This window comes from Delphinapterus leucas, chromosome 9 (assembly GCF_059928025.1).
Source record: "Delphinapterus leucas isolate spDelLeu-1000000601 "Yukka" chromosome 9, BTC_Dleu_Yukka2, whole genome shotgun sequence".
Taxonomy (NCBI): domain Eukaryota; kingdom Metazoa; phylum Chordata; class Mammalia; order Artiodactyla; family Monodontidae; genus Delphinapterus; species Delphinapterus leucas.
Window position 1 is genome coordinate 82,418,655 of NC_143137.1, and position 21,710 is coordinate 82,440,364.

At 33.6% G+C, this 21,710-nt stretch overlaps 1 protein-coding gene across 1 annotated transcript in view; it reads right to left on the minus strand.

Annotated features, from left to right (window-relative positions):
- Positions 1-21,710, minus strand: part of LOC111164620 (platelet glycoprotein 4-like) — a 32,833-nt gene that overhangs the window by 1,144 nt on the left and 9,979 nt on the right. Inside the window, exons 3-11 of the mRNA XM_022554379.2 lie at positions 16,309-16,456; positions 15,685-15,864; positions 14,311-14,402; positions 12,280-12,326; positions 9,282-9,351; positions 3,887-4,074; positions 2,760-2,878; positions 1,459-1,532; positions 841-895 (exon numbers count right to left, since the gene is read on the minus strand). Of these exons, the coding sequence (XP_022410087.2) occupies positions 841-895; positions 1,459-1,532; positions 2,760-2,878; positions 3,887-4,074; positions 9,282-9,351; positions 12,280-12,326; positions 14,311-14,402; positions 15,685-15,864; positions 16,309-16,456 (973 nt within the window). The remainder of the gene's footprint in view (positions 1-840; positions 896-1,458; positions 1,533-2,759; positions 2,879-3,886; positions 4,075-9,281; positions 9,352-12,279; positions 12,327-14,310; positions 14,403-15,684; positions 15,865-16,308; positions 16,457-21,710) is intronic.

The window sequence follows — 21,710 nt, forward strand, 5'->3', positions numbered from 1 at the left end:
AGCATTATTTCAGCTGATTAGTGGAGCAAATTACTCAAAACTCTCCATTTATGTATCACTCTTTTTTCGAAACACTGCATAGATGTTAGTCATCTTTATCTATAAGAAAAGACAGTGTAGTTCCCTTTTCATGTCAAAGAAGGCAGTAAATGCCAAGGTACAATATTTAGAGAGAGAAATATAATCTTCCTTTGAAACATGTTATATAGCCCTCTCCAATACACTGACTTCATTGATCTATACAAAGGTCTTACTGAAATATTTTCCAGTTTTCCAAAAGATGTTTCCTAGTGACAGAGGGAAATTGGAAAGGCCAACAGTTTCTTTCCTCTAAAGACTTCTGTAGTGCATTTCCTCATTCTGTGGCTAATCAATTCTGTGATTTGTACTAAAAATATCTTGTTAGGCACTCGGATAGACTGCAGACACCTACTCTTACCTGGTCTTTATAAGTTTGGTTTGCTTTTATTAGCACTACAGTATTCACATTGAGTTACTTGGAGTTATGTGTATGTGTGACTCTTTCCTAACACAAGCACTATGACAAGAAAAAGTGTTTACTAGTTGTATTATGAAAATAATGTAAAATTATAGGAAATACTTCATCCTTCTGAAATAAAAACACTGAAAACTAACATAAACCTGATATTTCTGTGTGGCTTGGTTCTCTCAGAATAATTAATTATATAATTAATAATATATAAATTCACCTATATAGGTAATGGAAACACATACAACTTCAAATTCTATACATATGTATTCAATTTTCAAACACTAAAAGCTGTTTCTATATACAAGGAAGTTTACAGTTTTTGGTGACTAAGAGATAAGAATACTAACCTCATTAAGCCAAAGAATAGGCACCATATAATTCTGCTTCAGACCCTTTAATGCTCTGTAATAAACATTGAAAATAATTATAACAATATATACTAATATAATACCCATATATAACAGAAGTGTTAGTAATTACTAGTGTAAATAAATGTTCAGAAATTAGTTGCTCTTAAACTTGCTAAGTTCCTTGATTTTTGTTCCTTGTAATGAATCATTTAAATATTACTATGGCTGTTTATCAGGCATCTTTTGCTCTTATAAATCTTTCTAATACATATTTCTAATTAGATTGACTTTTTCTAAGCATGTATTTTCCCTTTCGACAATTTATACCCAGGAAACTAAAATTGAATTTTAGAAACAATTGTCCTGGAAATATTTGGACAGCTAGCAAAATGAGAAACAGCATCATACACTAATTCCAGAATATGTGTAAATACAATTTCAATACACACTAGATATAATTCTAAATTACAGATGAAAGTTATAAACTAATTATTTCATGATATTAAGCCAAAGAAAAGTTGAAATTTTATATTATTTCCACTTAATTTCATACATATACTCACTTTCTGGCAAGAAAATACTAAAAATCATAATGAACCTGTTCAAGAGACTCACCCAATGCTTTTTCCTGGCTTAACCAGTATATTGATCTGCAGGCGTTTTGCAAATTGTAAAGTGAATCCAGTTATCTAAAAAGAGAACAAACTAAAATAATTACCAACTTCCTTTAAATAATTCATTTATAATATCTAAAACTTATTTTTACTGTTATATAGAGCCTAAGGTAAAACTGTAGTACTTGAAACTTGTGAAATTTATTAAATAATTAGACATATTAAATATTATGTACATAACTCTTCATAATTACATTTTATGTGTATATGCATGTGTGTATACAGACCTATACACACATGTATATATGCACACACACACAATTTCTTTGCCCAACCTACTGTCAAGGTGATATTTATCTGAATTGGTTTTGGGGAATCAACAACAACAGCAGTGAAACTTAGAACTCATATAGTCAATTTAAATCCCAAATTATATATGGTCAAATATATATTCAGTCAGAACCCATGTGTCATCAGTATAATTATAATACTTCTATCATTAGTTAAAATTAAATGTGACCACTAAAATTCTGGCATGTCTGGCACAAACGTGCCATGTCTGGCACGTTTAACTTTTGAAAAGGAGAATATTAAAATAAATTAAAAGTTGAAACTGTTACACTATAGGAAATTTAATAGATTTTTCCAGACGCTAAGTATAATAGATCTTGCCTCAAATGTGCATATACCCATAAAACCTTTTAATCCCTCATGATCTACAGTGTCCCTTCATATAAGCAATAGTTACAGTTAAGTATAAAATGACAGTAAAACTGTAATTTATACCAAATTGTTTTAAGCCAATTAGAATCATACCCATCATTACTATCCCTGACCTACAAACAATTAAAAAGGATTATAAAGCTCCATACGCTGAAAAAACTAAAATAGAATTACCTCGACATTTCATAAGCAACAACAGGAAGAAACCAATGAGATTTTCCTTGAAATAAAAGTAGGTAATTATATACACATTACTCTATATAAAATAGATAACCAACAAGGACCTACTATGTAGCACAGGGAACTATACTCAGTATTTTGTAATAACCTATAAGGGAAAAAAAATCTGAAAAAAACACATATATATATATAAATATAACTAAATCACTTTGCTGTACACCTGAAATTAACACAACATTGTAAATCAACTATACTTCAATAAAAAATTTTAAGTAATTTGTCAAGATTGTGATGCAGTAAATATCATCAATAAATGTGACTGACAGAAAGGCAAGAACTTAATTTTTCTTTCATTTAAAAAAATGCTAAACCAATCAGATCAATAATGTATTTGCTTACAGGTTCAACATCTAAGTACGTGCTATGTTCCTCTTCATTTGGACTTAAGCCTTCAACAGGTTCTGCAATTTCAGGACTTGCATGTAGAAAATGAGGAAGTGAAATGTACACAGGTTTTCCTGAAAACAAGTTTTAAGAGACAACTGGGATAAATCATTTTCCTCATTACGCGTAGCACTCAAAAGATTTCCTTGAAAATAGATTTTTAAGTTAAAAGAAATGCAAAGTTGGCTTTGAATACTAAATGGGGAATGAGGGTGAGGGAAAATTATTACATCTAATCACTTTTGAGCAAAAATAAAATATAAGCTTCTGCATCATCCTACTAACCATTCAGTTGATGTCTGTCGTTTATCCCTTAGGTTTCAATATGTAAAGCTTATCTGCTGAACACAAATTTACAACCACATACCTTCATGTTTTAGGGAGTAATATGTCTGTGGACTGAGAATTTAAGAGGCTTTTCTTTCTTTATTCTCACCCACTCCAATATGAAAAAGGTGAGCAAAATAAGATAGACTCCAAATTTTGTGTTTGAGTCAATTCTTCTTTCAGAGACATCCTGAAATATATTTATTTTTATTTACCATTTTCTAGGGTAGAAAAAGTTAGAAAAACATCAGATGGGTAAGTTGGGATGCTCAGAGTATTCTGAGAATTATTTTCACTTTACCCTAAATCTAAAAGGAGCACAGGGATTCTGCACAGCAAAGAAAACCATCAAAAAATGAAAAGCCTACCTATGGAATGGGAGAAAATATTTGCAAAACACATATCCCATAAGTGATTAAAATCTAAAATATGCAAGGAATTCACACAACTCAAGAACGTAAATAACCCAGTTGAAAAGTGAGCAAAGGACCTAAAGAGACATTTTCCAAAGTAGCACAGGGAAATATCAGTAGGGTTTTACCTAATAATAACTAAGCTTTGCAACACTGAAACAACTGGGAGCTTGAAAGCGGTACAAAAATCAGAACAAAAATATCTTATCATCACCTTTACTTTCTGCCCTTTTTACTTTCTTACTTTAAATTTCTGGTGGAAAGGAAACCTAGGTGAAATTTACATTTTAAAGAAAAATGCATATTATGCCATGGATTGTGACATCAAGACCTTTTACTCACCGTCTTTGCATTTGCCAATATCTAGCACACCATATAAGGTACAATTTTTGGAGATAATTTTTTCTGTGCAGAAACAGTGGTTGTCTGGATTTTGAAGTGGAGATGCAAAAGCCAAGGATGGAAGGATAAATCTATACACAGGGATTCCTTTCAGATTAATTTCAGCTCCAAACACAGCATAGAATGATCTAAACACAGATAAGAAAGCTTCATTCTGGAAAACTGAACTTCATTATGGAGATTCTGTTTTTCTTATTTTTAAATTAGAAAAACTGGATATAATCTTGTTAGAATTCTTGCTTAAGTCTTAGGAAAAATGTTCTTATGATATTTTAAGACACACCAGAACTCAATACCTGAGTATGAGCTCTTCTTACCTTTGTTTTCAAAAGCTTCTGAGAATAATTTTTGTTTGTGAACTACCGTGGAGTATTTATACTGAGGACATTTAGAGTTAGTTTCCTTTATAGAGTAAATATATGACTTCCTCAAGTCCTCTATTTGTGCCCAGTTTAAATGAGAGAAAATAAAATTTCAATCTTCCACAACTTAATCCTGGAGAGAAGGGCTGCTGACTTCCTAGGGTGTGTGCATGTGGGTTTTGATACATGTCTCCTATGCGCCATCATTTACCAAGTGTTCACCATAACCTCAGCAACATACTGGAACTCAATACATAATATTTCTAATGGCCAGATAACTCTGTATGAAGAAATGCTACTCTCTTCAATTTTATAGATAAGGAAAATATTCAGAGATATTAAATACTTGCCCACACCACACAGTGTCTAGAAACAGAGCTAGGATGCAAGCATACCAGTGTGGGTGCCAGTGCTTGTGTGATAGCTACTGGGCCCCATCAATTTGAAAAGATGCTGTAGTGTCAGTAGAGCACATGAACATAGTTCTGTGACTGTGGTATCACCATCTTGGACATTTTTTAAAATTGAAGTATAGTCGATTTACAGTGTTCTGTTAGTTTCTGGTGTACAGCAAAATGATTCAAATATATGCATATATATTCTTTTTCAGATTCTTTTTCATTATAGGTTATTACAAGATATTGAATATAGTCCCCTGTGCTATAAACTAGGACCTTGTTTATATAGTAGTGTGTGTATATGTTAATCCCAAACTCCTAGTTTATCTCTCTCCCACTTTCCCCTTCGGTAACTGTAGGTTTGTTTTCTGTGTCTGTGAATCTGTTTTGTAAATAAGCTTGTTCATACAATTTTTTTAGATTCCACCTATAAGTGATATCATACACTATTTGTCTTTCTCTGTCTGACTTAACTTCACTTACTGTGATAATCAGTAGATTCATCTGTGTTGCTGTAAATGTCATTATTTCATTCTTTTTATGGCTGAGTAATATTCCATTGTGTATATATACCAGATCTTCTTTATCCATTCATCTGTTGATGGACATTTAGATTGCTTCCATATCTTGGCTATTGTAAATAGTGCTGCTATGAACATTGGGGTGCATATATATTTTTTAATTAGAGTTTTTGTCTTTTCCAGGTATATGTCCAGGAGTGAGATTGCTGGTAACCGTAGTTTTATATTTTAAGGACCCTCCATTCTGTTTTCCATAATTGCTGCACCAATTTACATTCTCACCAACAGTGTAGGAGGGTTCCCTTTTCTCCACACCCTCTCCAGCATTTATTATTTTTAGACGTTTTGATGATGGTCATTCTGGCGGGTGTGAGGTGATACCTCACTGCAGTTTTGATTTGCATTTCTCTAATAATTCGCAGTTTTGAGCAGCTTTTCAAGTGCCTGTTCGTCATCTGTATGTCTTCTCTGGAGAAATGTCTATTTAGGTCTTTTGCCCATTTTTTGATTGGTTGTTTGTTTGTTTGTTTTGACACTGAACTGTATGAGCTGTGTGTATATCTTGGAAATTAAGCCCTTTTGGGTCACATTGTTTGTGAATAATTTCTCCCAGTCTTTATGTTCTCTTTACAGTTTGTTTATGTTTTCCTTTGCTGTGTAGAAGCTTATAAGTTTGATTAGGTCCCATCTGTTTATTTTTGTTTTTATTTCTATTGCCCTGGGAGACCGACCTTAGAAACCACTGCTACGATTTATGTCAGAGAATGTTTTGCCTAGGTCCTCTTCTAGCAGTTTTATGGTGTTGTGTCTTATATTCAGGTCTTTTAGCCATTTTGTGTTTATTTTTGTGTATGTTGTGTGGGTGTGTACTAACTTCGTTGATTTACATGCACCTCTCCAGCTTTCTCAATATCACTTGCTGAAGAGACTCTTTACTCCGTTGTATATTCTTGTCTCCTTTGTTGAAGGTGAATTGTCCGTAGATATGTGGGCTTCTTTCTGGACTCTCTGTGCTGTTCCATTGATCCATATGTCTGTTTTTCTGCCAATACCACACCGTTTTGATTACTGTAGCTTTCTGAAGTCTGGAAGGGTTATGCCTCCAGCTTTGTTCTTTTTCCTCACAATTGCTTTGGCAATTCTGGGTCTTTTGTGTTTCCATATAAATTTGATGATTATTTGTTCTATTTCTGTGAAAAATGTCATGGGTAATTTGTTAGGGATCACATTAAGTCTGTAGACTGCTTTGGGTAGTGTGGCCATTTTTACAATACAATAATTCCCCTACATACAAACCTTCAAGTTGTGAACTTTCAAAGATGCGAACATGCGTTCATATGTCCAATCACATAAGTTAGTTCACCTGTCTGGCATACATTGTCACGTGTGTGCATCCTCCACAAGTGGTTGTGCTTTTGTGTACTTTACTGTACACTACTGTATAGAGTACAGTAGTGCAGTATCTGTATTTCAAGCCCAGGATGTCCAAAAGTAAGAGTAAAAGTGGCGGTGGTATGTAGCTGGTACTAATGTACTGTACTGTAAGATTGAAAATGTTTTCTTTATTTTTTGTGTTTGTTTGTTTTTTATGTGTTATTTGTGTGAAAAGTATTATAAACCTATTACAGTACAGTCCTGTATAGCCGATTGTGTTAGTTGGGTACCTTGGCTAACTTTGTTGGACTTACAAACAAATTGGACTTACGAATATACTCTTGGAATGGAACTCGTTCGAATGTAGGGGACTTACTGCATTAATTCTTCCAAGCCAAGTGCATGAGATATAGCCATTTATTTGAATCATCTTCAGTTTCTTTATCAATGTTTTATAGTTCTCAGTGTAGGTCTTTCACCTCCTAGGTCAGGTTTATTCCTAAGCATTTTTTGGATGTGATTTTGAAAGAAATTGGTTTTTTACTTTCTTGTTCTTATATTTCATTGTTAGTGTAAAGAAATGCAACAGATTTCTGTATGTTAATCTCGTATCCTCCTACCTTGCTTTTGTGTGGAGTCTTTAGGGTTTTTCTATACAGAGTATCATGTGATCTACGTATAATGGAGTTTTACCTCTTCCCTTCCGATTTGGATACCTTTGATTCTTTTTCTTGTCTGATTGCTGTGATGGGGACTTCCAATACTGTGTTGAATATAAGTGGTGACAGTGGGCATGCTTGTCTTGTTCCAGAATTTAACAGGAAGGCTTTCAGCTTCTCATTTTTGAGTATTATGTTGGCTGTGGGTTTCTAATAAATAGCTTTTATTATGCTGAGATATGTTCCCTGTATATCCACTTCGGTGAGAATTTTTATCATGAATTGATGTTGAATTTTATCAAATGATATTTCTGTATCTATTGAGATAATCATATCTATTGTGACATTTTGTCTTTTCTTTTGCTGATGTGGTGTATCTCATTGATTGTTTGCCTATGTTGAACTATCCTTGTGGCCCCAGAATGAATCCAGTTGATCATAGTGTATGATTCTTCTTATATATTGTTGGATTCAGTTTGCTAATATATTGTTGAGGATTTTTTCATCTATATTCATCAAAGATATTGTCCTGTAATTTCTTTCTTGGTAATGCCTTTGTCTGGTTTTGTTATCAGGATGGAGGTGACTTTATAGAATAACTTTGTGAGTGTTCCCTCCTCTTCAATGTTTGGAAGAGTTTGAGAAGGATCGGTATAAGTTTTTCTTTGTATGTTTAGCAGAATTCCCTAGTGAAGCCATTCAGTCCTAGACTTTTGTTTGCAGGGAGGTTTTTTGTTTGGTTGTTTGTTTTATTACCAATTCTATTTTACTTCTAGTGATCAATCTGTTCAAATTATCTATTTCTTCTTGGTTCAGTTTTGGTGGGCTGTATATTTCTAGAAACTTGTCCATTTCTTCTCAGTTGTCCAATTTGTTGGCATTTAATTGTTCACAGTGTTCTCTTATGATTTTTTTTGTTTCTGTGGTGTCAGTTGTTATTTCTCCTTGTACCTTTCTTATTTTGTTTATCTGAGTCCTCTCTTTTTTCTTCTTGGTGAGCTTGGGCAGAATTTTGTCGCTTTTGTTTATCCATTCAAAACACCAGCTCTTGATTTTTTTTTGTATTATTTTTTTAATATCTATTGTATTTATTTCCTCTCTGATCTTTATTATTTCCTTCCTTCTGTGCATTTTAGGCTTTGTTTCTTCTTCTTTTTCTAATCCTTTTAGGTGGTAAGTTAGTTTATTTGAGATTTCTCTTGTTTTCTGAGGAAGACCTATATTGCTGTAAACTTCCCTCTTATGACTGCGTTTGCTGTGTCCCATAGATTTTGTATGGTTGTATTTTCATAGTTGTTTGTCTCAAGGTATTTTTAATTTCCTCTTTGATTTCATTGTTGACCCATTGTATTTTTAGTAGCATGTTGTTTAGTCTCCATGTAATCATTATTTTCTCATTTCTCTTTCTGTGGTTGATTTCTAGTTTCATGCCATTGTGGTCAGAAAAGATGCCTGAAATAATTTCTAAACTCTTAAGTTTGTTGAGGCTTATTTTGTGTCCTAGTATGTGGTCTACCTTAGAGAATATTCCATGTACACTTGAAAACAATGTGTAGTCTGGTTATTTTGGGTGTAATGTTTTGACAATATCAATTAAGTCTAACTGTTCTATTGTGTCATTTAGGATCTCTGTTGCCTTATTGATATTCTGTCGTCTGTCCATTGACGTCTGTGAGGACTCTGTGAGCACATTGAGAATGAGGTTGCTCAGGTGGAGCCACGCCTCACTGTTTTACTAGTTTAGTAAGAGAAAAGAAATGTTCTTGCTTAGAAATGAAGAAGGAGAAAATGATTTTCGTTATGCAAAGTATCCTTCTACAACCTTCAATTTTTTAAAGACTTAATAAACATATTATGAATTCCATATTGTATTTATTCTTAGTACGTCAAGAAAAACTTGCCTAAATGTATTTTATTTTTCTCAAATAATATGATTATCAAGTATGATCTTCTATGCCTGTGTTTTTTCACTTGGAGAAAGAATTCTGATATATAGGAACATATCAGTTTCTTTGTCTTACCTGCAAATGTCAGAGGAAAAGAATTGCAATACCCGGGTCTTCTCAATGAAAGGTGGAAATGAGGCTCCATCTGTTTAAAAATCAAGCAAGTGGCAAGGGATTAGGTGAAATATGTGTCCTAGAAAAATCTAGAAATCTTAATTCCAGCATAGTTAAGAGAAATAGAATACAAACTGTATATATAACATTAAAATTCTCCAGTAGCCACATTTTAAAAATAAAATAAGTATCAGGTATATTTTATCTAACCCACCATATCCAAAATATCATTTTAACATGTAACCAATATAAAAACTAACAAATCTCAAGATCCAGTGTGTACTTACAGCCTATTTCAATTTTTACTAGCCACATTTCAAGTGCTTAATTGTGACACATGGCTAGTAGCTACCGTATTCAACAAGTCTATATACTATACACATTCACTGGTATCCATTCATATTAAATTTTCCTACTCCTTAAAAATAAATGAAAGTTTAAAAAAACAATGGCAAAACCACATGTTGTTAAAACTGTGATTGTGTTTGTTTTCAAAATCCCCACCCTATCTATAGAGTAGCACTTTTCTTATCATGAGGTTCATTTAGAACTCCTGTTTGGTAAATGGTCTTCTTACTTTTAATAGTGATTCATTCATCTGCCCTAATGGCTGATTAATATTTTTTAAATCATTTATTGAATTTCTCTCATTAAATAGAATTTCCTGAAAATGGTTGGAAAAATATACACATCAAACTAAAAAGGACATTTGTTGAGTTTATTGAATCTCTACTATGGTTATGATCCATGCACACACTGGATATAAGAAGAAATAGTTAGGTAATTCCTCCATTTGCTCCACAAATCAGTATTACCAAAATGAGCCACTACTGAATGTGTTTGTTCAAAACAGTAAGACCCATCCTTCAATTATGAATACCACACTCTTTTTCTTATAACTGCACTAACCTTGTGATCTTATTACATTTCACTTATACTCTTGTGATAAGTGAAATACAACAGATGATCACAGTGAATCAGCATTGAGAGAATGAGATATTAAAGATTAGCTTGAACTCCCCAAACAGGTCCCTGAATGGGCATTGCCTACAACTGTCTTCCCAACACCTTAGCCGTAAAAGAAAAGAATACATTGAAAAGCTTTAAAAAATCATTTGAAATATCATCGAAGATTATGTATTAATGACACCAGCAATTACCATGGGTCATGATCATAAGATAGCTGATATTAGCAGGGCTCTTTTTTAAATGCATTCAAATGTAAATCAGTGTTTTCCTTTTCTGTCTCTTTAAGTTTGTTGAAGAAGATAGAGGAAGTACTTCTAAATCATGGTTAAAACTCCTTGGAACCTCTTCCATTTCATTAGTCTCTTTTCTCTAGTGCCATAACCAAAAATCTCTCTCACAGGGATGCCATCAGAGTCCTCTGGCCTGTTCAGTCTACCTCTGTTCCTAGTTTGTTTTACATCTATTTTCTTCTTAGATACTTTTAACTTCATGCCTGATACTCATGCAGTTATGTTATTGTCATTAATAAATCCTCTACCTCATTTTTAAAACTTCTTTCTTCTCAGTTTTGGACAAAAGTGTTTAATTTTTTTTTTCTTAAACCCATAAAGACTCCTTTACTATTTAGGAGAAGCACAATATATTTCTCTCTGTATCTAAGGACACAGTATGAAGTTTATGGTTATGAAATTACTAGAGTTAGTGGTATTGGGACACTTGCCAATTTATTGGCAGAAATGAACTACTTAGAAAGGAATTTCTTCACCCTATTCCATGACTCAAAGCACTACAAAGCAAACTCAACCGTGGTTTTGCTGTTTTTTCTTCAAGAGAGTATTAAAAAATTAAATCAACATGCAAAACTCAGTAATACCTTTGGAAAAGTAAACATTCCCCATGTTTGCTTTTTATTCCCTACCTTTTACATAACTTTGTATTTAACATTTTTCATTTTCATTATATTACTTTCCTATGAAGTATTGCCTAACTAGCTTTGTAAGCATTATGCTCTGCTTCTGCTTTTTAGCAGCTGAGAGCTCACCTCCTGGTATTCAATTCCCATTGCTTTTTACAATCTTAATTCTTAAACTCATAGACATATATATACTTTGCTTTACTTCAAGAAGAATAATAAGCTGGATCTAACCACACTTAAATCTAAGTACATAGTACTTTCTTTCTTCCTAACTCTAATTCAGAATGTTCATTTTTGCATACATTTTTCATGGTTAGTACACATGTAACCTTGTTTTTGTTGCTGTTGTTGTTCTTTTCTCTCTCTTTCTGACCATCTTCTTCAAAATAGGTGGCTCTGCTTACAAGTTCACTGATTCTAACTCAGCCTGAAATCTTTGGAGGTATGTCTTACCTTTTGTAATTATCCTGATATTTTAATTCCTTTAATTTTAAATTATTATCTTTATAGTATTTACAAAAGATGTGAACAGTAACCACTACTCTAAGGTTTTCTAACCCTTTACTTCTGTGGTCAGGAAGGAGTTCGTTAAGTTTGTACAAAGCAAACGTTTCCCCAGAAATGCAGTAAAGGCTCATCCTCGATGGTTAATCTTGAGAAATTCCATCACATTAGACAGACATTTACTAAACCTACATAAGAACAGAGACTCTGAATTATGTTGCAGGAATACAAAGATAGGCAAACGCATACACTCAACCCCCAGAACATTGTAGGTATGGAGGTGGATTTGTGGGAGAAAGGAGTTGGTTTCATTGTGATTATTACCACAAAACATATGCCCTTGGGCTTCCCTGGTGGCGCAGTGGTTGAGAGTCCACCTGCCGATGCAGGGGACACGGGTTCGTGCCCCGGTCCGGGAAGATCCCACATGCCGCGTAGCGGCTGCGCCCATGAGCCATGGCCGCTGAGCCTGCGCGTCCGGAGCCTGTGCTCCACAACGGGAGAGGCCACAACAGTGAGAGGCCCGCGTACCACACACAAAACAACAACAACAAAAAAATATGCCCTTACCTGTACCATTAATCATGTCACAATAACTTGGCCAATAGGAGAGATGCCTTAGGAATAAAAAAAATAGAAAATGATATTCTTATTTCAAGGGCACCTTTCTCACATCACTTTGTCTATTATGATTCAGTACTTCTGCTAAAATAATAAATATTGATTAGACTAGATGTGACAGGCTAAGTTTAAGAAATGTTCTAAATCATTTGATCCATGTTTTGTTTGAAGTTTCCATTTTGTTGAGTTAAATGAAGTGCCTGAAACCATTAAGTGATCAGATTATAAAATAAAAACTGCCAAATGTTGTTAGAAACAACATGGAACAGAAGCAGTTCTGCAGAAAAGAAAATTGAGAAACATTTATCAGACACTTAGATCTTTTAGGGGAAAGTTTTTTTTCCCAGTGGGATTATTTCATAGTATGTTGCATTCAAACTGAATAGGAGGAAGATAGTAAATGGATAACTGATGTAAACTCAGTATGAGGGAGAAGAGAGGAGTGTGGAGGAGGAAAGAAAGAGAAGCAGATGTTGGATCAATCGAGATTGGAAACATAGATAATTTATACTTTTCCTTCTCTTTTAACTCTTGCAATAACTGGCATTTAAGTAGGACAGAGTTTATTAATTTATGCTCTGGCATCTACAAAAGATATATATATATTCAGTATATATATATATTCAGTATATATATATATATATATATATATATGGAAGCAATAAAGACAACAGTAGTGATAGTTTCTCTGCACACTCAGCCACTTTTTGGTGATGGAAAATGGGTTTTTTACACTCCTAACATACCATCCAGTAAGATGTCAAGGAAAGCTATTGCTTCTTTTTTAAACAGAATAAGCGATTAATCATGCTCAGTCTTGCCATGATCAGTTAAATTAACCTTGTCATAATCTTAAACTCTCCTTAAAACCTATCTGTAATATTGAAATAGAGGAAATGCTCATTTTCCTCAATACAGAGATGTGATTCCCCTGAAGTGAGCATTTAGAAGTGTTTGTTTTCCTCCATTAGACTTTTCTATAAAAAATATGTGACTGTGGACTCTGTGGAAGAAAAAGTGAGCGTTTAACTGTTTTAAGCAATTTTTAGATAGGAACTCAGTGTGAGGCAAGATTACTTAAAATATTTCATCTCTTGATTTTGATTACTTTATTCTTTGTCAGGAAATCACTGATCTAAAACTCATTTTAACTTTAAGGAGGAAAGACTTTCTCCCTTGATATTTATTGGGGTTCTTCCTATTTTAGACATATGATGAATTTGGTATACTCCAGATAAACAGGCAGGAGCTAGGGAAAAATAGGAAATCATGGCTATGTGAACATATCTCATTTTACTACTATTTCACAGGAGGCGTGCTCTTTGTCTTCAAGTTTAATATGTCAATTTTAGAACTTGAAATACTAATTCCAGTTTTTCATTGATAAAGGTTTAAAAAAGCTGAGTTATCATTATAGAAAATTATTTCAAGAAAATGTTGAAAGGGAAGGTCATGAAAGCGTTGGCATGGATACATTGAACTTCCACCTTATGGCACATTTAGTCACATTACTGGAATGAGCAATTTTTATATTCCATGCTCAGTAAAAAAAAAAACAACAACAAACAAACAAACGAAAAAAACACCCAGTAATATATACTTTTCAACCTGCTAGGCACCGAGTTGATTTTCTTCCCTTTCATTTGTGGTTATGTAATTGTATGAGTGCACGATAACGCTGGTTATGCAGCAGAGATGGAAGTAGTCCCTTTAGATTTCTTTATGTAAGAGACCCTGTGCATAAACGTCAACCCTCAAGTGGGGCTGATACTCAGCACCTATGCACTAGTGTGACCAGTCATCACAACTAAAGGGTTAACACCTGGCAGAACAGGAGTTTCTAGGGCTGAGATACAGGCAGGTCTGTTCCATAGGTTGGTGCCTGTGCATTACCAGTTGTTAAATAAGTTTCTTACCTGCCTTAGAGTATCCTAGTGACACACACACACATACACATACACACTTTGCCTGGATACTTACTTTTTGCCTTTATATGTGTCAATTATGGCAACTTTGCTTATGTCATCTTTTCCATTGAAAACTTTATAAACTCCATCTGCAGTATTGTGGTACTGAAAAGATGCATACAAGAAAAGATTACTTCTAGAACAAGCCATATTTTCCAAGTTATAAAATATGTAATTAACTCACTTTTGCATTTCTCAAACACTGGTTGTTTATAATTATTTTATGTGATTTGAAAGATATATGCAATAAAGTTTTAAAATTATTGGTCTTTAACATTTTAAAAAGACAGAATATAAAAGGTGCCTAGAAATAAGTGCTAGATGCTGAGCAAAGGAAGAAAACAAATATAAGAAGCTGATGTGATCCAACTCTATCACTCTTTGCTGTAATTAAGCCAGAAAGGCCATTTTGATCACTCCTCCTATTATATTGAGGTGAGGGGATAGTGAACAAAACCTATGAGAACTGTGACAGATTTCTAGAAGTTTTCTCAACATTATTATTTCTAATAAGTGGTTACTAAAGATTAGGTACACAGAATTAAAAACAGAATTAGCCAAGGAAAGAATTCAGAGTATTTAGTTAAATACTAGTAACTGAAATTTTTATCCCTTTATGCTTTCTTAATTGATATATAACCTTGCAATCCTAAAAAATCATCTACAGTAAAATAACAACAGTGAACTGGAGAATATAACTAATGTCACATACAGTGCCAAGTGAAATCATGGTCAAAATTTCAATTCACTAGTCAGATTATCCTATTTATAACTTGAAACATTAAGGTATAACTAAGTACATCACCAAGTTCACATTTTTCTTAATCTCCAAACTGCCATTTCATAACTTTTGTAGATTATAGAAATTCTTTTCAACTAATTCTATGAAAATATGACATTGCTGATGTATCAGTCTCATTGTGTGCAATTTTGGCTAAGTTTTAAATATTCAGTACAACAAATTTGTAGGATGTCTAGAGAAGGAAGAATGACATGACGAATATATTTAACACAAATAAATAAAAATGTGGCATTAAACTTGATCTTTTTAGACAGGAAATCAAAACCAAAAACAGTGCTCAAAGCCTTACCAGCTTACAATCTAATTTTAGACAGTTGTATATTTATCAAAGAGTGGAAACTTGATTAAATGTTCAGTTTCTTAATTAAATTGTTAAAAAAAATTTAATTGTTAAATTCAGATAAGTAAATTTTCCCAACCAGGAAAGCTAAACCCATGTGAGATGGAGACTTAAAAAACTTAGAATATGTATTCCCAGATCAGAAATAAGGTTAACACACTAAATGATAAAATTATGAACTAACAATGCCATTATATTTATCCAATTAAAGTTTAACAATATTGACATTCATATTTGGTACTCACAGGGTAAAACACACCAACTGTAGTAGGAACCAGGTATGGAATCAAGCTCAAGAATGGATCCTTATAGCCCCATAATAGTTCTTTCAAAGTTCTCTTTTGAAACATAGAAGAGTTTGATTTTTTGATAAAGATATTGACTATTATTTGAACAAATGGGCTTGGATAGAGATGGGGCACAGCCTATAAAAAAAACCACTGTTTAAGACACCAATAGCTATAGCAGATTTTTAAGAAGAAATGGATAAATAGTACAATTAAGTTTAATAAAACAACTTTCAACTGTTTCTTTAAAATTACTGCCAAATCTTTCCAGGACTAAAAGTGTAATTTTCTTCATCTCTGAATGATTACTTTTCTCTGTCTCAGTGTGAGCCACAGGAAGAAGATTTCAAAGTTAAATCCTACTTTTTTAAAATGATACACTTTAAGTGGTCTTCTCAATTCAGTTGATTATTCTATGATCTTGTCATCTTTCCAAATGACCGTAATTCAAAATAATGCCAAATGAACACATTTTCATAAAAATGAGAAAAATAATATTTAATGATAGCTCTAATCATGAGATTAATTACAGAGGATTCTAGAGTATTTCAAAACCAGTAATTTCGCTGTTTGTCTACTCACTGCTACAGCCAGGTTGAGAACAGTGAAAGTGTCATTCTCGGGTCCAACTGATAGTGAGGGTTCAAAGATGGCACCGTTGGGCTGTAGGAAAGAGACTGTGTGGGTCTCAGAGTCTTGGGTTATATTTTCCTTGGCTAGATAACGAACTCTGAAAAAAAAAGTAAATAAAATTCAAAATAATTGTTGCAAGTGAACATTAAGTCTCAAATGCCGTTCATTCATGCAACAAATAATTTTTGAGTGCATAGACTATGTCAGAAATTAGGCTAAACAAGTGGGTTAAAATGATATATAAGCAAATGCTGAGTTTCTAGCAAATCAGAGAAGGTGGGGAGGGGTGGGTGGGGAGGTGTCTTAGAGGTGCAGAGCAGGGGAGAAGGAGTAAGTGTTATTATAGGAGTTTACACAGAGTCTGTGGGAAAACACAGAACAGGTACAAATCCAGGCTTGGGATGGTTATGGGGGGATAATGGACAAGATACAATTCCACACAAGTGGTCTGAATGACAAGGAGAAGTTTAGTTAGGTAAAATAGGGTAGAAAGTAGCATGTAGAACATTAAGGAGTAAGAACATGGTATAATTTTAGATATGCAAACTTATTTTTTAATATCTGTATCAGAGTATACTTGCTTTACAATGGTGTCTTAGTTTCTGCTTTATAAGTCAGAAAGAAAAACAAATACCATATGCTAACACATGTATCTGCAAACATTTTACTATGGTTGGTTTACAGAGTTAGAGTAAGGAGAGTGGTGGAAATAAAGCCACTAAAATAAACAAGATCTCAAACACAAAAGGATTGTGTCCTGTACTCAGATATTTAGCTTTTTATCCTGAGGGTCAGGAGGAGACAGCAGAGAGGTTTAAGCAAGGGAAGAGTAAAAGCATGTCTTCTTACATTAGAAAGACTGTTCAAAGTGCACAGCCTTGCCAGCACTGTTTTTTTTCATAATTTCCAGTATTTTAATGAGAAGGATAACTAATGGAATATAATTTCCACTTAAGAGATCAATTCCCCTCCATCTCTGCCTCATATATTGTATACTTATTAGCTCTAAGCTCCTGGCTCTAAAATCTCTAGGCAAAGTACCAACTACTTTTTAGGAATGTGGTGAAAGGTCATATTATGGAAAAAAAAATCTTTTGCCAGTACAAGATATTTACTGAGATGAAATAAGGTAGACATTGCATTATCATATATTTGAATGTCTATTATTTGAGGCTACAGTAGTTATCTATTATTATTTAACTAAGATAAAGACTGAAAAAAACATGGGACTGAAATGTATAAAACATAACAAACCAAAAAAGCCACACATTTCAATCAGGTACAATACCTGTAGGGTTGGTATTATGAGTGTTTTTTTTATTCCCAATCACAGTGCCTGCTACTTGGTAAGTTCTCAACAAAAAATTTTGAATGAATAAATTAATTAATACCTCACATTAATATCTCAAAAGAGAATTCAAAAAAGATATAAATATGTTTTACTTTTAATATAATTTCTTCAAAGCTTTATTATTTACTTTTCTCTGAGTACTGTAGACATACAAAGAATATAAAAATCTGAAACAACAGCCAGGACAGTCTATTAATAGTCAATTACTATTTCCTCTTAGATAATTGTATTTTAAACTTATATTACATATTATTAACATTTAAAATTAAAATGCTCTAATATTCAGGAACATTTATGTGTATATAATAATTGAGATAACAGCAAAATAATTGTGACCCAATTCTAGTTTACTTAGTTGTACTTACAATACTAAAACAGTAGATGGCACTCACTAAGAGAAAAAAAATCCTTTAAACTGAGGCCTGTGTTTAGAATGTACTTTTAAAAAGAGAACATAATCACTGAATTTTTGGTTTAAAAATTAGAGTATAAGGAATTTCCTGGCGGTCCAGTGGTTAGGACCCCACGCTTCCATTGCCGGGGGCATGGGTTCTATCCGTGGTTGCAGAACTAAGATCCTGCATGCCGTGCAGGGTGCAGCCAAAAGAAAAAAAAAGAAGAATATATACAGGTTTTAGAAAGGTGTTTTTTTTTAAAATTTTTATTGGGGCATAGTTGACTTACAGTGTTGTGTTAGTTGCAGGTGTACAACAAAGTGAATTAGTTATACATATATCCAATCTTTTTTATTTCTTTTTCCGTATAGGCCATTACAGAGTATTGGGTAGAGTTCCCTGTGCTATACAGTAGGTCCTTATTAGTTATCTGTTTTATATATAGTAGTGTGTACATGTCAATCCCAATTTATCCCTTCCCCCCTCCCCTTATCCCCTGGTAACCATAAGTTTGTTTTCTATATCTGTGACTCTATTTCTGTTTTGTAGATAAGTTCATTTGTACCCTTTTTACAGATTCCACATATAAGTGATATCATATGATATTTGTCTTTCTGTGTCTGACTTACTTCACTCAGTATGACAATCTCTAGGTCCATCCATGTTTCTGCAAATGGCACTATTTCATTCTTTTTTATGGGTGAGTAATACTCAATTGTATATCTGTACCATATCTTCTTTATCCATTCCTCTGTTGATGGACACTTAGGTTGCTTCCATGACCTGACTATTGTAAATAGTGCTGCAGTGAACACTGGGGTGCATGTATCTTTTTGAATTATGGTTTCCTCCAGATATATGCCCAGGAGTGGGATTGCTGGATCATATGGTAGCTCTGTTTTTAGTTTTTTAAGGAACCTCCGTACTGTTCTCCATAGTGGCTGCACCAATTTACATTCCCACCAACAGCGTAAAAGTGTTCCCTTTTCTCCACACCCTCTCTAACATTTATTGTCTGTAGATGTTTTGATGGTGGCCAACCTGACAGGTGTGAGGCGATACCTCATTGTAGTTTTGATTTGCATTTCTCTAATTATTAGTGATGTTGAGTGTCTTTTCATGTACGTTTTAGCCATCTGTATGTCTCCTTTGGAGAAATGTCTATTTATATCTTCTGCCCATTTTTTGATTGGGTTGTTGGTGGTTTTTTTTTTTTAACTGAGCTGCATGAGCTGTTTATATATTTGTAGATTAATCCCTGTTGTTTGCTTCATTTGCAAATATTGTTTTCCCATTCTGAAGGTTGTCTTTTCATTTTGTTTATGGTTTCCTTTGTTGTGCAAAAAGTTTCTAAGTTTAATTAGGTCCCATTTGTTTATTTTTGTTTTTATTTTCACTATTCTAGGAGGTGGATCAAAAAAGATATTGCTGCAATTTATGTCAAAGAGTGTTCTGCCTGTTTTCCTCTAAGAGTTTTATAGTTTCTGGCCTTATGTTTAGGTCTTTAATCCATTTTGAGTTTATTTTTTTGTATGGTGTTAGGGAGTGTTCTAATTTCATTTGCTTACATGTAGCTGTCCAGTTTTCCCAACACCACTTATTGAAGAGACTGTCTTTTCTCCATTGTATATCCTTGCCTCCTTTGTCATAGATTAGGTGACCATAGGTGAGTGGGTTTATCTATGGACTTTCTATCCTGTTGCATTGATCTATATTTCTATTTTGGTGCCAGTACCATACAGTTTTGATTACTATAACTTTGTAGTATAGTCTGAAGTCAGGGAGCCTGATTCCTCCAGCTCCATTTTTCTTTCTCAAGATTGCTTTGGCTATTCAAGGTCTTTAGTGTTTCCATACAAATTGTAAAATTTGTATTAATAAGGTCAAAGGGAGGAATCTGCCTCAGGTTTTGCTTTCTATGTACTCCTGCCAAAGCAAAGTAATTAAAAAAAAAAGACGTTGGATCTGAGAATATTCAGAAGGAGTTACTGGGTCTTCATAGAGATGGTGTAGGTTGGAATAATAATTAAGATGTCTATCCAGGTAATTTCATGCTTTGACCCATGTCACACCTTGTCAAAGTTTCATCAAGCTCACATTAGCAGCCATTCTGTTTAAGGAGGGACAGCCTCCTCCACTTCCAATTTCAGTTGAGTTCAGGGTGTAATTGATGGGGAGGCAGGTTCAACTCAACACATGGAAGACTCTCAAATTATTAACTTTTTCTGAAAGGTGACCAGTCGTTTTCCCATCATTTAAGGCATCCAAGCAGACACTAAGGACTCTGTTTTGTCGACATCATGAGAAAAGATGACTCACAGTTGATCATAAATTCCTTTAACATTGTTATATAAATAGGAGTTTATTGTTTACATACTTTAGCTGCAAATCTAACTTCTCTTCTCCAATCCTCCCCATATTGCTTCTCCAAGTAAATCAATTATATCTAACCCACCCCCTTTCATCCCTTAGAGAGATAGGTTAAAGCCTCTAAGAATAAAATTTATATTAACTGTCACCTATTAGAGCAGGACTAGCACAGGATTCAATATTATGTTTATGTTTTCTGATACTCCAGTTAATATCTTTAAAAGTAAAAACATAACCCCTTCCAAACAAATAAAAAATTAAACAAAAAACTTGATCAGCTCTCAAATTCTAACAAATATTCTCACACATACTGAGTTCTCTTAGAGTATATTTATTTATTGACTGATTAATTTAACATTTACTCTATTGTGTTGTATAAAGTACCTATGTAATGCAAGCATATACTGTCCTAAAATATCCATATTTCCAAATAACATGTGGTGTAGCCCACAGTCTCTGCAGAAGCACTGTGAGTAACCTGTGCCCTTACACTTTACAATCCATTTATGGCTGCTGTGAAAAGTGTGATAACAGACGAAGAAAAAAAAATAAAGCTAAGTATGAAGACACCTTTCCAAACATACACAGCTTACAATGGAACGCCAATGGAAAAAGTCAAATGAGCACATTTGATGTAGTATCTCTAAAATGTAAACTCTTCAGTAAAAAGCCAAAAGCACATAAAAATATATTTTAACTTTAAAATAACTTACTGTAATACTTTGCTTGTGTCTTACCAACATGTTGCTGACAGTCAAAATTTCAGGATATAGATATAATATATAGGGATATATAAGAGCTACAAGCAAATCTCCAAAACCCATCAAGTTGTTCAAATGTGGAAACAGAGAAAAATTTTAACAGTGGAGAATTTGCTATGGTGAACTCAAACAATATAATATAGAAAGGAGTCTAGAAAAAAGGCTTAGGTGTTAAACAAATTTTGACTTCCCCTTGCTCAGAAAATGCCAAAGTACTGTAAAGGTCCTTAATGTGACTGGCACAGCCCTTCATAGCTAGATAGTGCCAATCCTGGCCAAGCCAGATTTCTGACCTGTCTGGAAGCAAAAAAATGTGAGCCGTACATCAGCAATGCCCGCCAAAAATGGGTTCTGACTCTCTTCCTCTGTTTGTCAGGACAGTTGTTTTTTTTTTAACTGTTTTTGCAAATTTTGTTGGAACGTTATTCTAGAAAACCCATCATGTAATGGCAAATATAGTCAGTGAATCTTTCT